Here is a 16789-nt window from a genome sequence, read left to right on the forward strand (position 1 = left end):
AATTAACATGAAAAAACTAGGTAAGTCATATGTACAAGAGTAAGTTCAAGAAAAAAACCTACATACTTACTCATCATTTTTTCACTTAGTACATGAAGAACTTCCAATACTAGCCAGTTAATATCCAAGTGGAGGTGTAGTAAATGCCATGAAGGGGGAAAGACCTGTGATTGGAAATATACACATTTAATTATTTTTAACATTTCTTTAGCAAATTCTGGATACTGTACGAAGACACGTGAAGATGTGCACATGTTTTGCCTGCAGTGAACATTATGGAGATCTATGATGAAATACACTGTAACACACAAAAATACCATTTAGTTAAAAAAAAAAAAAAGAAAACAAACAAAAAACCTTCATGACAATTAATTCTGTCTGTAAAGGATGTTCGTGAACTCTTTAATCTGATCTAAACTACAATTTAAACACAATGTTTTGATTCAAGCTTGACAGATTACAACACCCTTAGTTATCCTTTCCTTTCCAGAAAAGTGTGCTTTTAAAGTAATTCCAAAATTTTAATATTCTCTTCTGTAAAGTTTACTCGAAATTACTGTTTCTTTCATCAGCTCAACAGTGGCCATACTGACAAGCTAAATGAACAGAAAGATTCAAAATGCTGCTTTCCAGTGGATCATTCCTCTCCAGATACTAGTTTATACAACCCAAGACTGAAATTCCTTTTTCTTTCTAAAAGATTTAAAAGCATTTATTATATGTATGCACAAATATTAATGGTGTATACTTTATTAGTGTTTAATGTTGCAGTGCCTACTTCCATGTCTGCACGTTCCTTCTTTATATGCATGATCTTTTCCTATTTTGAGTCAGATTTCAGAATGTATTTTAAAAAAAAAGTGCCCCTCCTACTGGGAAGCTCAGAAATTCTAACTATTAGTAAGGACAAACACCAAGGAATTTTTTAAACATACCACGCTAATTCAAGCCTACTTATCTACCTGTAGATATCCTCATTTGTTCAGTGCAAGAAGAATTCTAAAAAGCTATAAAACATAAACATAAATAAATAAATAAAAACAACAATGGAAAATCCAGAGCTCATTAGTTGAGTTTGCCAATTATGGGATGGCACTTAGTTAATAAAGGGGAAAAAAAAATACAAAGCATAACTTCAATTTCAGCCTGAAGAAAGATTAATTCTTATTCGGCCAAAATTTATCAAGTTGAATATGTACTGTTACACAAAAAAAATTCATAAGTTTATAAAAGACATCAACCTTTGCCTGATGTTGAATTGTAAATGCTGCCAGGACACTACTAGGGAGTTCACAAAGGTGACCAATGTGCATGGTCAAAGCATGAAGCTCTTCCACCAACACAGATGGTAACTGCGCTTCTAGTTCTTCATATGGATGGAGCATTCCATCATATTCCACTTTAGGGGGTTCCAGATACCTGAGCACACATACACAGACACACAATCAGAAAACAGCTAAGAAGCAGCTACGCAAAGCTCAGTACATAAGTTGGTAAATTGTGTGCAAATCTCACCTGAAGATGAAAACTTTCACATAATGCAAAAACTCAGTACATTGACACCTGATGGTCTCCGCTTCAGAGTGCAAGTTTGCAGCTTGACCTGAAGTAAAAGAGATCAACAGCTCAAAGCAGATGTGCCCAGACTGTGACTCATGTAACATGTGCCTTTTCCCCAGTAATTAAACAAGACCACTGGAAAGCCACCCTCTTTTCTGAGGACAACTTGGAAGGTGACTGGTGGCAAAACCCCACTTCTAAATGTCATCTTGCCAGAGGGATCCATTCTTTATCTTACCATCTCAGGCACACATCCAGATACACAGAGAAAAGAAGGCATCCAGTCCCTCAGGAAAGGTGGCAGAGGCAAGCAATCAGGGCTAGAAGAAATCATTCAACCCTACTGCCCTGCTCCCTGACTGCTTCCAAGACACCTTCAGAAAAGATGTGTGAAACAATTTCTCAGCATCCTTTTCTCTTGAGGGACTTAAGCAGGTGGACTTATTTGGAAATATGCTTTGTAACTTCTCTTCCTAGGAATCATCACGTTGTTGCACAGTGCCTTAAAATGTGTAATGCTAAGAGCCATCCACTCACAATCCTGTAGCCTGCCTTTCACTTGCAGCTCTGTACTCTTTCAGCCACTTATTGAGGCTGTATGTCTCCTTTCCTTTGCTCCCTGAAGCTGTTGTTCTCATGGTGTTACCCTCCTTATCTTGCACCTGCAAGCTCAAACACCATCACTATGGCAGAAATTCATTGGAAGCTATTGCCATTGGTGTGAGAATCACTCATTTATTCCCACATCTTGCCTTGTAGCGTTCAGCTTATACTAGACACGGATGAAACTTAGTGCATAACAAAGCAGATACAGTCATTTAAATACCCAGTAACTACTGTCCAATAATATAAATATATATATGCAAATGCTTAGCAACCAGTTAGCCTGCAAAACATGTACCTGATTAAGCACGTGCCAATCATTAAGAGCATCATAAATGGGAACAGCAAATGAGGAGTTTGGGCAGGCCCCAATGAAAGTGTATCGTGCTAGAGGAGATGAATGGCAAAAACTTTGACGCCTGCTGCATTTGACTGCATGTCTAGGGAAAGGCAGTCGCCTTTGCTCCTCTTCCCAGCTGGCCACTGGGGAGTCTTCCCTTTCCTTTTCTTGTTCGCTGTCTCTCCTTTGTTTCCCCTATATCCTCCAGGTAACCTTGAAGTTCACGTATGCCACTTGTTATGGACCCCACAAATAAAACTTTAGGCTTATACGCACAATCTCAACATCTTGTGAGCAACAACACTCACAGAGTGAAGCAAATCAACTGGTACAAGTACCATAATATTCCAGTGTACAGCCTACCCCTACCACTCAAGATGCCATAGGATCTGCCATGGTAGTGAACCACAGGTTTAGAGGCTCCAATCACTCTGTTCTAAAGGAATTATTTATAGATATTACTGCTGCTTTGTAGCAGTAACAAATATTTTACCCTAAGTTCTCAGAAGTTCTGTTGAAGCAAAATTTTATATTACAGTATTTCACTACAAAATCTTTTGCATACTGTCATAAATCATTGAGCGATGAAGTAAGTGGAACAAAACAGGAACAGTAGAGTGTTAAGAACATATCAGGTATTTTAAAAAAAAAGACAAAACAACACAGAGCATAAGAAAAGATTTTATATGGCTTCCACATTACACAGTTCTCAGTACCAAGTCTCCAAATCTCATTAAGACTGATAGGAAATTAAATATACAGTATTGATATCTGTAAAAACATATACACACAAGAAAGATTTACTGAGTTAAAACTCTAAACTAGGGTTTTAAACAGTGGCAACAGCGAATTTATCTAAGACATCAATAATACCTAACATCACACTGCCTGATCATTTTAAATATTTTACTCCTCACAACACCCCTCTCCTACCAGCCTGCTTGTATAAAGGAGGAACTGAGTCACAGATGGATCAGTGACTTGCTCTAAGTCACAAAGAAAGCCTGGTGCAAAGCATAAAATTCAACAGCTATTTATTTTACTAGCTTATTTGACAAGAGGAAGAACAGGATACAGAGAAGAGGACCAAGCAGATGCTTAAATTTAAGGGAAAAAGAACTACAGAACAGTTGCTTGATGTCCGGCTACCATATCAAAGTTCAAATGTAATTTAAAATAAGGCTATTTCCACTTATGTATTCAATGTCAGCAAAATTAGACTTTTAAGATACAATCAACAAAAGCATATGAAAGAAGCTTGATGATAAATTCATACCAATGATTTAAATGGCAGAGCATGACAATACCAAACCAAAATAATAATGTGTAAAAATATTCACTCACACTCTTGGAACACTAGCAATTTATCTGTAATGAGAATATACTACAGACAGTTTATTTCTGAGTAATTACTTCTCAACTTGCTAAGTAATTCAGCCTTCAAACTTAGAATAAGCCCAAGGCTGCAATAATCCTTCAGAAACATACTGCTTCTCATGCCTTAGTGTTTAATTGAAACAAAGCATTTTGTAGTGATCCCATTTTATCGATCCTGCTGCAAAGATAATTTAAGTTTGTAAATAACTCTATAACTAACTTGTTTAAATGTAAGCCAAGAGAACACTGAAAAAAGTCACTACCTTTGTAACTAAAATAGTTATTGGGAGTTTTGATGCAACTTTCCATTTTTAATTAAATAAGTTAACAGTTTCACCAAATTCTACCTTAGGGGTGACATCTTGCTCAAGTCAAATTGATGCAAAATTCCCCACTAAGGTCAGTAAGGTCAGGATTGCCCTGTGTACCTACTATGCAGGCAGATCTGGTTTCAAACTGACTCACAACATTTCCACTATGTATTTTCACACTACCTTACATCACTTGGTTGCCTATATTTGTACCCTTACTGCAGGCTTATGCTGTTCTGTGGCCCACTCCATGAGCCCTTGGTCAAGAGTCAAAGCACAATGTGATCTGTGATAATATAAGCCTATAATGAAAAGGTAGTCAGATACCTATCCCAGTGTCAGATTACATGTGTTAAACTTACCAAAATCAGATGAACTCATTTGTACTAGGTTTTCCAGTCTGTGTATCTGTTGCCTAATTAAAGGAATACAAAGGTTTATGGTATTTATATAGGTAAAAGTCCTTTAACTACATCTTAGTAAGGTCTAAATAGAACAGAGAGAGGTGAGAGGTGTTTCTTGCTTTGTATTTCTGAAAAAGCTTACAGAAATGTAACTTAGGAAAGAGTATTAGTGGAAGGCAACAGACACATCCAAGTGTGAAGCAATGACAACGGATAGAATTTTTGCTTGTTTTAAAAACATTAAACACAGTAACAACAAACACAAAATTAGCTAAATATCATGAGAGGGGAAAAAACAACCACACGCACAAAAACCCCGAAAGCCATTCCCTGTAAGCGATCTTTCCACAAATGTAACTCCACTTCATATTTGACCACAGGATAAACCTGAAAGTTAGCCCTCACGGCATACACTCAGTATATACTAAATTAATTCACTTGCGGATGAGCACTAGTGAATTCTGTCAGCAGCTTTTCCCGCTTCCTGCTTAGGGTGGTCTGCTGCTTAACTTGAGCACAAAAGATAAAGAGCAACAAATACAGCAGAGTAAAAGGAGACAGTGTCTCTAGAATTAAAACTCAGTTCAGTTTTGGGGGGCGAGAGAGAACATCTTTAAAGAAGCTGCTAACTGCTACTGCAAATAAAAATTAAAAAAAGCTGTAACATAGGTAAGTACTCAGCCATATTCTGCAACAACTGTTATTTTTAAGTGGTCTTCAAGTACAGGCTCTGCAGAGATAACACAGTACTAAAGTAAATATGTGAAAAGTGCAACTGTGTAAGACAGACTTTTGAAAGAAAATGCTGCATAAATTGAGGAAGGAGCTCTCTGCCTCATTTCTTATACAGTCAAAGCAGCAACTACTGAAGGATTCAAAAGCAGGATACTTGGATCAAACCCAGATCAAATGTTCTTAGGAAAAAAATAAATTGAAAACTAGGAAGTGCCCACAAGGATTCAAAACCCCAGGTTGTAACCTGCATATTAAAGGACAGGCACACATTAAAATTATCTCCCTTAGCTCTTCCTTCCTTAGATAAAATCACGCCAGCTACTCAAGATTATCTTCAGCCATTTAGGTGAGTTGTGGAGTTTTTTTGTTTGTTTTGTTTTGAAATCAAAGCTGAATTTCTACACAAATTTTTCAAGTATTTCAACCATGTAGAAAGGAAGGAAGTCTAAAGCTTGAGGACTTTATGAAAGAAGGCTGTTGAGGCTGAAGGTTAGAAAAAGAAAGAGTGAGAAAGGAGCCACACAGGAAGGAAAAAAAAAAAAGACTCTCCACTGAATTGACAAAAGACAGAATACAGTGGGCTGATAAAATAAAAGCACAAACTGGGCATGAGAAGCATAACAAAGATATCATCAGTTAAATAAGTCTTTTTAATTTCAATTTGCATTTGCACCTCAAAGATTGATCCTCATGTTTGTTAATTATTAAATCATTTGATTTGCAAATAAATATTCTGACAGTTAAACTGGTACTTCTGTTTATTAATCAGTCAAAGATATATTGTCTTAATATACCCACTTCAATGGATATACTTACTCACTTTGACTCACACAGCTTCAATCACATAAAAAAAGGTAAGAATTTTTTTATTGTGCAATTAATAGTTTTAACTTGCAGTTCCGCTGTATAGTATTATTATTTATTATAATATTTTAAAATAATAACAATCTTTAATATTTATGGACACATTAAAAAATACTAGGATTCTGTAAGCATGTATTTAAACACAGATATTATCTGTACTTCATAAATTGACCTATTTACAGCCACCTTGTCCTCAAGAATCATTATAACTTGTACTTAACACATACGACTTCTGCAATGGAAAAAGGAGTTTTTCTACTTTCACTTGTCAACTGGTTTGTAAATGAAAGTGTTCCATTTTATGATTGAACAAATGAACTGAAAGAGAATATCTTTGCAGAGGGACTTGTCACACCAAAAGACAGCTTAGCAATCAAACTCTCGTAGCCAAGAGTTAGCTGAAATCCATTATTTCTACCAGTTCAGTAGGTTTTAAAACATGTATAGCTTGAATAACTTCAAAACCACAATATATTATGCCTTAGGTTCATCTCTATTACAATTACAGAGCAGTTTACATTAAAGAAAAAAATCTATTTAATTCAACAAATCAACTACATCGCTCTCACTGCCCAGTGATTTTATGTTAATAAACAGGTCATAAACAGTTCAGACTAAATGCTGAAAGGGCTACAGTGTTTCTTTTAACTAAGTTATCCTTTTATTTCCTTCATTATCAGATTTTGTTAATTTTTTTTTTTAAAATCACAGTGAAGTCAAAGCTTGCATCAAACAAGCATATCTAAATAATACTGGTTTTAATATACTTCCTCCCATCTATGCCATTGTATTTCAATAAGCCAGACCCTATTAATGATGTTTCACATCATGCCCTTGGTCATACCCTAAAGGGATGGAAGAATCCACTACAATCAAAGGAATGATGGAATATATCACATATATTTGTGGAATCATAGAAAAGCTCCTCTTCCATCCACTCTCTGTATGTGCTGTACATCCTGAGGATTATCAGAAGCAAAGAGGATTATCAGTGATCTGTGTATTTGCATTGACCAGATTAAACATCTACATTGAATTAGTCAAACACTGAGTAACTGTATCTGAAGAGATTGCTGAAGCTACCCTAATCCAAACAATTGAAGAAAGTGCTGCATCCAGCATTTACGGTATTTGATTTTTAACCTCCATTTTTCTTTATGCACAAAAAAAGGACATAAAACCTTCAAAAGACAACTTTAATTATATGGGTAGCACAATCTCATTCAAGGAAATCTTACATAGTTTATTCATATATTCTGAAGTTAGAGCCTTCTAAATTAATCACAATGCTCTGTTGTAATAACTATACTTACCAATTTTTATCTGATGATGGCTAAAATATGCACCACAAACTTAATAATAAGTCACATAATATTAGCAACCTGTGACACAAAATTTACTTCTTCCCATAATTCCATCTGTGTCTTACCCATCACTGGAGTGTTAAGACACCATAATCTTTTTGGATGCATTGCATAGCCCACAGCCTTTTTAAGTATTTGATAGTGAAATCATAAAAGTTTGTTACAATCTTAAGGTGGGTATAATTACAGAAGTGGATTAATTATGAAATACATGAACATTACCATACCTAAGTAATCCAAAGAGAAGTCTACAGGATTCAACTAATGCCATTTCAGTAACCCACTGAAAGCCAAACATTTCCACTACATCTTCTTCATAGTCATTTGGAGAAGGATCTAGTCTCAGCAAAACCCTGTAAAACAGAGCCAACAATATTCATACATTCCCCAGTAATAAACCTGTAGAATACAGTATCTATAGCTGGCTTACGTACCACTGATATTTTATCAGTATATCAGCAACATGTATACTGTAGATAGGAAGGAGTAGCAGTGCTCTCAAAAGACAGACTGTTACACCTTTTATAGCAATATAATAGTTAGTACATAAAATATGACAACTCCTAGCTTCAAGAGCATAAAAACATGACATAGTCACAGGGCACAGTATATTTCAGAAACAAATAAAAATTAACAAGCTACCACCCTGAAACATCTTAATCCTTACAAAGAGGCTGAGACACAACATACAGACTGTCCTTAACAGAAGAGGCTGCTATGTTAGATAACATGCTCCACTGTAAGTGTGTGTTTGCAATCTGTCTCCATGTACACTACATGCCTAATAACAAATGCTAGAACATACATTTGCTCCTTTAGATACATTTAATAATATTTACATAGAACACACTGATAAAAGCACATTAATATAAAAATATATAAAGCACACTTTTAGGCAGGTGAACTGACGAGGGTCACAAAATGTGACTTCATTATTAGAACTTAAACTAACACTAGGCCATGACTACCCTTTCACTGGTTAAAGAAAAAATAAAATCAGAATTACCATTTTACTCAAAGTGGAGAAAATCAGACATCTGTGTAGAATTGTTAAAACATTACTAATTGTGCAAATATAAAAATATTTCATTAATGTGCTTTCAAAAAATATCACAGCAAGCTGTATAATAACAACAAAGGCATCAAAGCAAATTATTTCAGAATTTTCCCACTGCTTTTCATACGTAGATGAAGCTGAATTCACTAATATGCAAGAAATATTTCTGGTTTTAAAAATAAAAAAATGTACTGGGCAAGCACTTGGTTTTCATTATATTACACACGAAATTTGTATTCTTCTTGAACTATGCACTATTACCAATTCAGTTCTCAGAGGCAAAAAGAGCATCTGCTGAATAATTGGCTCAATCTCCCATAAAACCTGTAGTTCACTTGGTAGCTGCTTAAACATTGGTCTGTTTTGAAGCCTTTAACAATTAAATTCAGTTACTCCTCTTCTAGATAATGACAGAGGAGTCCCTCACATGCAGGCTTTTCCAAGAATTTACAATCCAAGTAGACAAGGTGAATAAATTAGAGGAGAACAGTATTATCATGACTGTAGCGATCTGGGAAACCTGTCTACATACAAGCTCCTGAGCGAGTTTCCACATGAAATTGTTTCTGTCATGAAATGTTTGTCAGTGTGGAATCCACTACTGATACGTTCCTGCAGACACAGGCTTTCTCAATCCTCTACTTGACATCGATTTGAATTAATGTGCTCTGACCCAACAAAAACAAAAATATGATAAAAAAGGTAGGGAATAGGGGAGGTGCAGTGGAACCCCCTTTAAGGCCTTACAGAAGAGGTTGTGGAAATGAAGGTTAAAAATCCCCAAAGTAACCACACAAAATATAAGGCTTGGTAGGAGGACAGACAGATAGACAGAAAGATTATACTTTTGTAGGAAAAACAAGACAACCCCTGCAGGATCAGCAAATGGCACAGAAAACTAAGCTGGATCACAGACAGTAAAGAAGGTATTAACTAAACCAAAGTAACATTTTGGAACCTCATGGAAAATATGTACTTGTTATGCATGCAACTCCTGAACCTTAAATCCAGAATGCATGCAAAGGTAGAGCTTTGAGAAAGATGGTCTTAAAGCTACAAAGCGCAGTCCCAGCGATCTGGGGAAGCTGGGCAGAGCAGGTTTGTTTCTATCACATGGAAAAGAGAGAAAGGGCCAGCACTGAAGAGAGCATATGACTGGAAAAAGCAGTGCTGCAGCCTCCTCAGAAATTTAAGGGGTCTCAGATGCTGTTGCCCAACAGGCCAGTTTTGAAGTGTCCTAACAGGCTTGTAACAGCTCCTTTACAATATCTTAAAGTAAGTTCACAAAGCTAGGAATTGGACCTAAAACACTGTTCAAAGCAGTGTATCAACACAATTGCCCTGCCCCCTTTGGTATACCACCAAGTTGATCTCAGGATCATAAGAGCTGAAGAACAAACTGATTTGGAAACTCTGTCAGCATTTAGAGGCACCAAACACCAGTGGAAAGAGCATCTTAGAAGGGTATTATAGTTGTAACTCAAAAAAAACCCCATACCTCTTAAGAGACCCACTTGCTAAATAAGATTCTGCAGAGAAGCTTCTCCCTCCATTTTGGTTGTCGAAAGCACAAGAAAAACAAGGCGGCTTTGAGTTCTCATTCTCCACTTCCATTGCCATCTCCAAGCTTTCAGTGAGAAATGGAGGTGTGGAGGAAGCCACAAAGTCATCATCCATTGTTTCCACCTGATCCAGAAAATAAATAGATAAATTAAAAAACACTCACAGTGTTTCTTCAAATAACTTTCTCATGTTACAACTCCCCATAATCCTTCAGCTGAGGTGAGGACACAGATCTGACTAACTGTAACATCAAACTAACAAATAGAGAGATATCACCAAGAAAGGCCATCATGGTCTCATGCCCTGCCACAGGATTCTGCCACTTTGCGCAATTTCATCTTCCTCCATCACAACCTGTTCAAGGAGTCACATCAGTGACAGGTTCATTTTCTTCTGGTTTAGCTCTCTAAATTGACTACTCATGAGGTTAGACTAGCACTAGGGTAAAATAAGAAGCAGGAATGCATTACAAGACACAGGTGAGCTACTTTCAGCAACACTTCATTTTGTGACCAGAGTAGCTATGCTATGAAAATACAGGCTCCCAGTTTTCCATGACTTTAAGGCAACATTACAGCTCAAGTGCCTTCTAAGAAGCAGCAAATACACCCCACATGATAATTAAGGAACCCTGAAGTGCTGAAGTTTTAAAGCTCAGAAAATGACCATATGGCTGATTCTGACATAGCTAAAGTTGGAAGTTTCTATTTAAGAAGAGTGACTTCCCAAGAATCTGAAAAAAAGAGAAACAAAAGCAAAGGAGAAGGAATATCATGTCCAAAAAGGTTCACCGTATGCTTAACATCAGTGAATTGATATTTTATACAACATACTGAAAGAGCAGAACTAGGCAACAGTTGCCACAGAGTTCTACAATGATATTCAAACAATATAATTAAAATTCTAAATTAAGTTTTCAATTTCATTTCTGGCAGTTTTTGGTACTGCTCTTGCAGAAACCAGTTTACGTCGTGGCTAGAGGTTGGTAATACAGAGGCTTGACTGAAAAATGAGCTCAAGGAAAAAAAAAACAGTTTCTGTCGCGCTTTTCCCCCATCCATTCACATTCCAGCGGTGCAGTCGGCTGTGCAGCAGAAGCAGTGCAACTCTTAAGTGAAAGAATGACTTCAGTGCTTCAGTTCACAGCAGGACCCCACGTATAGGTGTGTTAGCGCAGCTGGCAAGGCAGAAATAAGCAGCTAAAGGGAACGGCCTAAATCGGAAGAAGAGTTTCTACGGAAAGTCCGTTCAACTGAGAGTATCAAAATCGCGCCACCACGATAAAAAGCACCGGGGAAAAAGGTACAACAAGGGCAGCTCTCCACGGCCGCAATTCACATCGGTTCTGTCCTTGTCTACCACAGCCCCGATCCAGCGGAACCGATTACTGCCTTCAAGCACCGCAACCTTCCCGGCCAGCCACGCTGGGGAACTTCCCAGGCGCTTGCCATCGGCGGGCGGGAGCTGCGAACCGGCGACAGAGCCGCCGGCCGGGCGGCACACCCGCCGGGGACCCGCCGCGAACACGACCCCCAGCCGTAACGCCTGCGGCCCAGCGCCGCTCTCTCCTCTCCGCGGAGGCGCTTCCGCCGCCGGGCCGGGCCGGGCCGGGGGGATGCGTCAGGCCCGCCAGCCCGAGGCGAGGCGGGCCGGGCCGAGCCGAGCCGTGAGAGCGGGCGGGGGTGCGGGTAGGAAGGGCGGCGGGGTTACCTGCGCGCTGCCGGGGGCGCCGCTCCCCTTCCGCGCCCGGACACTTTTCCGTTCGTCCCGCGCGCCACCGTCACCACAGCACTGCGCAAGCGCCGCGGCGCCGATTGGCCGCCGGCCGCCGCCGCCGCCGCTCCTCCTGCTCCTCCTCCTCCTCCTCCTCCTCCTCCTCCTCCTCCTCCTCCTCCCCCTCCTCCCCCTCCTCCCCCTCCTCCCGCCGCCGCCGCCGCCGCCCGGCTCTCCGCCCCGGCAGCGGGGGCCGCCTGCCCGCTCCCTTCCGCGCTCCCTGCCACGCCGCCGCCCTCCACGCCACGCCCCGCCCCGCCCCGCGCTCGCCCCTCCCTTAGTCCCCCCGCCCGCCTCAGGGCGAAGCGCCGCGCGCGCCCCCAGCCGCCGCCCGTGAGGCGGCTCTCCGCGGCCGTCGATCTCGCCGCTGCGGGGCGGCTGGCGGCCCCGTCCTGCCAAGCGAGTGTCCCCGGCCCCCGCTGGGCCTCTGCCCGCCGCCCGTAGGGCCTCTCCAGGCAGGCGCGGTCCCCGGCCCGGCCCGCCCGCAGGCCCCGCCGCGCTCCCCTCGGCGCGAGCTGCCCGCCCCTCGGCTGCTGTCCCTTGCTCCCCGACCCCCTTCATCCGCGCTGCGGCCGCGCTTCCCAGCCGCTGTTAGTTCCCAACGGGCTTCTTACTCGCCCGCTGCCTGAGATTTCGGTGGGGCTTCCTGGCAGCCGCTTGCCCTGCCCGCCCCGCCCGCTAGCCCACAGCACTCCCGCAGCTCCCCTCAGAGCCCCCAAGGCCCCTGCTTCCACGGCTTTGCCAGGAGTCCCTTGCCTCGCCAACCGCCACAAGTGGTTTCTGGCCACCTCTCACCTGAACGCCACCATCTTGCCACTGCTAGTAAGTGCCCCAGATCGGGCCGCTGCTTCCTAATCTTGTCCTTAAGCTGTCCGCTACCTTTCTTTGGTTTCCTTCCTGTCTAGCCTGTGTGTGAACCTCATTTTCCTTCTTCTCCTTGGTCTCCTCGGTTCACTCATCCCCATGCTCCCTCACAGCCGTGGCCAAGAGGTCCTGGTCTTTTCTGATGCCTTACAGACCCTGACCCAACCTTCCCATGTCTGTCAGGTACGGCTCCCATCTCGAGACACAAGCAATTCTCATCAAGCATGGGAAGCGGTGTTTAGTACATTTGAAATTCAAGCTGGGTATCGCTCTTTTCATTTACTGAAGCGCCTTCATTGGGTATGACAGTCACCACAGAATAGGGGCCTGGGCGAAAGTCCTAAAACCTGTGCCTGGCATGACTGAGCTTAAAATGCATACTGTGCACCTAGCAGCTTCTGGGTCTTTTTAAAAATTATTGTATTATTTTGGATTGCCTTGGTTCAATTTCATTTCAAAACGAAGGCTCTTCCTGTTTTGCCTGGTTTTTGGATGTAAATTAGCAGCAGTGCATGAAACTTTTGTTTCTAACAAGAAAGTTGCTATAAAAAGTTTTGCTGTTGCTGCTACAGCTTGCTGTGAAAACTCTCCTGTGATTAAAAATGCTTCGTTTGCTCCTGTGTCTGTAAGAATCCCTCATTTCCTTCTTTAAATTCCTGTCTAATTAAAAAAACAGTACATCATGGTTAAATAAAACTGTACCCAGGATAACCCTGATTTCCATATGCAGATTTATCTGCACTGACAGCCCCCTCTCTCTCTCTCTTCGTCTTTCTGTTTCCTCTCTCCCTCCCTCTCTCTCCCTCTTTCTCTTCCCCTCTCTTTCTCTTCCTCTCTATCTTTTTGTCTCTCTTTATGTCTATTGCATTATGCCTGAATAATTTTCAGCCTTTTTTTTTCCTCCCTTCTTGCACGCACATGCTAAAATAACAAGACAAAGCTGCAAGGTGGTTGCTGCAGTCCCTGTCTCTAGGACAAAACCAAGAAAGCTCGTGATTGCAATGCCACCTTTCCTTTTTTTTTTCCTTCCCCCCCCCCCCCCCATGCTCGGTGATTAAACTTCCCCAGGATGGGGAAGAAAAAGGAGCTGGAAATGAAATAGGGTTGAGGAAAAATCCCATTGCAGCAGCTGCAGCCAGTGGTGTCTGCTGCCAGATGTGCTAAGGTTCCTGGGATCCTTGACACTAAAAGGCAGTATTAAAATATTTGGAGACAAAAGCTGCATCCTCAGTGATCATTTTCTTTATTTAACATGGCAGCAGGCGCTGTGTGGGGGAAAATCAACACGCTGGATGTTGAATTGGACTTTTCTCCTTTCTAGGATGAAAGGATGTTATCTATCCCGTGCCAAGAGGGAACTGAGGTAAGAGAGCTGATCCAGCTCCTGCTTTTTCATAGTATATTTCCTAAGCATCTTTTCTGAAACAACCTATATATATGTATATATATTTATATATTTCTATGTTTGTGTATTTGTGTATTCGGTTTCAAGTCAGTAAGTGGTAATGGTTTTTTTTCTGTCTTTACATCAAGCCGGAGAAAGTTAATTCACAATATATATTCAGAGCTTGTTCGGAAGGGTCGTTTTGTGGTGGTTTTTTTCGAATACATTTTTGTTTCCAGAGAAGACTTCAGCAGTGACATCATGGTCGACTGCTGATATTAAAACCGATTTTCAAAGTCTTTAAAAAAGAAAAAAAAAAAAGCCAGTAACTTTGCGATAAGAAATTGTGCTGGAGATTCATATGCTCTATTTTTCAGTTGCACTCTAAATATTGGAAGTCTTATTAAAGCGATAGTGAGATTTTTTTATTATTATTTCTAGCACAGAAGCGATGAATGCTGCATAATTAAGTACAGTATTTAATTTGGCTGTTGTGAAGCAAAAGAATAAGGTAATAATTTTTATTGTACTAATCAGACTCAAGATGTTCTCTGTGTTAATTGGGTTAAAAAAATTGCAGTACTTATTAGAAATTCTAATTTCACAATGCAGCACTGACAATAAGCTCAGCCAGTGAATTATTCACATCTTTAATTTGCTCTCTTAATGACAGTGTTCTGTAATCAGAGTGCAGAGACTGCTTCCTATGCATTATGTATGATGTTCAGGACTTAAATGCAGGACATTATGAAGCCTCTCAGTGGCTCAGTAATTAGTTTTCCACAAGACAGGGCTTAGATATTCACAGATAAAAGTCTACAGTTGAGATAATGTTAAGGTGGTGACTCATGGTAACAAAAGCAGGGAAGTTCAAATTTAATGCTGAAACTGCTCTCCATTCTCCCTCATTGTGCGTAGGTGCAGGGGGAGGGGAAGAAAGTCTTCAAAACTAGCCCGCCATGGTGAGTACGGTGCGGACAGCCCAAGGGGGCAAACGGGGGGCTCATTTCACTTTGGAACCGTGTTTTTGGCAACTTTACTGATCGGAGGGTGGAGGTGGAATTGTGTTTTGTGCCTCTTTTTAAAGGTTGTGAAAAGGACAATAATGTACGCTCCATCAGAGAGCAGTCATCTGTAGGAGAGATTAAGTGTATTTTAAAGGATTTTGTCTGAAGCACAGGCGTTTGTAACACTGTCAAATTTGAATGGGAGCTACTTTGTTATGTGTAGAAACTTTGAGAACACCTGATGCTTGCTATATTGCTGGTTTACCTATTTCAGTTCTCATGGTCTTAACTGTACACACATTTTAGAAACATGTTATTTTTCTAGCAGTTTAGTTGTCACCATCGAAAAGGTGAATCATAATGCAGGTTTGTTCTTTTTTCCTTCTTTTTACCTGGTGTTACGTCAAGTGATTTAAATGTAGGGAATATGTTGTGTAACTTTACTACTTCTATATGCTGCTTATTATAGAATAAAAGCCAAGAATATTGAAATGAAGTTGGAAAATGTTACTTTTTCCATACGTAGTCACTAGTCAGACTGGCAGCTGTACATTTTTCCTGTGTTCTCACATTAAAACAATCATAAATTTTTACGGGAAACAAAATATCTGACTAGAGAAAGTTATTTACTTATTTTTTGTTAACTCTCAAAAGTCTACTCTGAAATAAAAATACACTTGTGCACTGTTTACAGGATTGCAATTCTAATTATTAAAGATGATCTACCAATAAAAGTTTTAGGCTTAAGTTTAAAAAAAAAACCACTAAAGATCCCAACTTAATAGTCAAGTACAGATATGGGATTAAGAATTTTGAGTACATCTAGATTTTTGAAGCAAAATATTTTAAAGCTAATTCCTTTAAAAAAAATTCAGCAAAGACTACATCTGGAGTTTGGCGTTATTAGCAGCTATTGCTAGTGTTGTCTGACCTTAAGGCCATACAACAAGTTACTAAGGCATTCCTCTTAGCAAACAAAGTGCTATATACGGTGTCTGAATTAGACATTATGTTTATGTATAGTCCAATCCTGAAAGTAATTATCATTAAACTGTTGAATAAAGAAGTTGCAGATTAGATCAGTGTAACTAGGTGATCCATAGCTAGACGATTGTATCAGAATTCAAGTGATTGTCTACATGAAGAAATTGATTGAGTCTTTTGCAGAATATGACTTTCATTCCAAGTGAAGATCCTACAGCTGTCACTGTCACTACACAGCTACATTTATCGTTCACTTCAGTGTAGAATCATACAGTTGAAAAGGACTCCAAGAAGGTGTCATGCCCACCCCTTCATTCTTCCTTCAAAGCCAGGATCAATAAAATGTCTTGTTTAATGAACGCTTCCTGTCTTCATAAAGATTTGTTATGATTACTTACTGAAGTTGTCTATTCCAACATTTCACCAGTCTTCCCATTAGAAAGTTTTTCCTGCTTTCTGATCTTAAACTTAACTTGCTGAAAGTAAATTGCTTGAACCTATTACTTTTTGCACAGTAAATTTTTACAGGGTTACAGGGAGTTTATCTTCCTCTTTGTAGCAGACTTCTACATATTTGAGATTCTTAATCATGTTTTCAC

At 40.0% G+C, this 16789-nt stretch overlaps 1 protein-coding gene and 1 long non-coding RNA gene across 7 annotated transcripts in view; one reads left to right on the top strand and one right to left on the bottom strand.

Moving 5' to 3' along the window:
* MMS22L (MMS22 like, DNA repair protein) overlaps positions 1–12016 on the bottom strand; it is a 99181-nt gene extending 87165 nt beyond the window's left edge. Inside the window, exons 1-7 of one of the 2 annotated variants that reach the window (XM_069804910.1) lie at positions 11889–12016; positions 10114–10301; positions 7786–7911; positions 4554–4606; positions 1516–1603; positions 1242–1419; positions 71–164 (exon numbers count right to left, since the gene is read on the bottom strand). In XM_069804910.1, the coding sequence (XP_069661011.1) occupies positions 71–164; positions 1242–1419; positions 1516–1603; positions 4554–4606; positions 7786–7911; positions 10114–10292 (718 nt within the window). In that variant the 5' untranslated portion in view covers positions 10293–10301; positions 11889–12016. Of the gene's footprint in view, positions 1–70; positions 165–1241; positions 1420–1515; positions 1604–4553; positions 4607–7785; positions 7912–10113; positions 10302–11888 lie in introns of those variants that run through there. The other variant, XM_069804909.1, reaches the window with a different exon arrangement.
* A 254-nt stretch (positions 12017–12270) lies between these two features.
* LOC138689560 (uncharacterized) overlaps positions 12271–16789 on the top strand; it is a 201002-nt gene continuing 196483 nt past the window's right edge. For 4 of the 5 annotated variants that reach the window (XR_011328434.1, XR_011328433.1, XR_011328435.1 and 1 more), the window contains exons 1-2: positions 13582–14178; positions 15118–15161. This is a non-coding gene — a long non-coding RNA (uncharacterized lncRNA). Of the gene's footprint in view, positions 12999–13581; positions 14179–15117; positions 15162–16789 lie in introns of those variants that run through there. The other variant, XR_011328436.1, reaches the window with a different exon arrangement.

The sequence above is a fragment of the Haliaeetus albicilla genome, chromosome 17 (genome assembly GCF_947461875.1).
Source record: "Haliaeetus albicilla chromosome 17, bHalAlb1.1, whole genome shotgun sequence".
NCBI lineage: Eukaryota > Metazoa > Chordata > Aves > Accipitriformes > Accipitridae > Haliaeetus > Haliaeetus albicilla.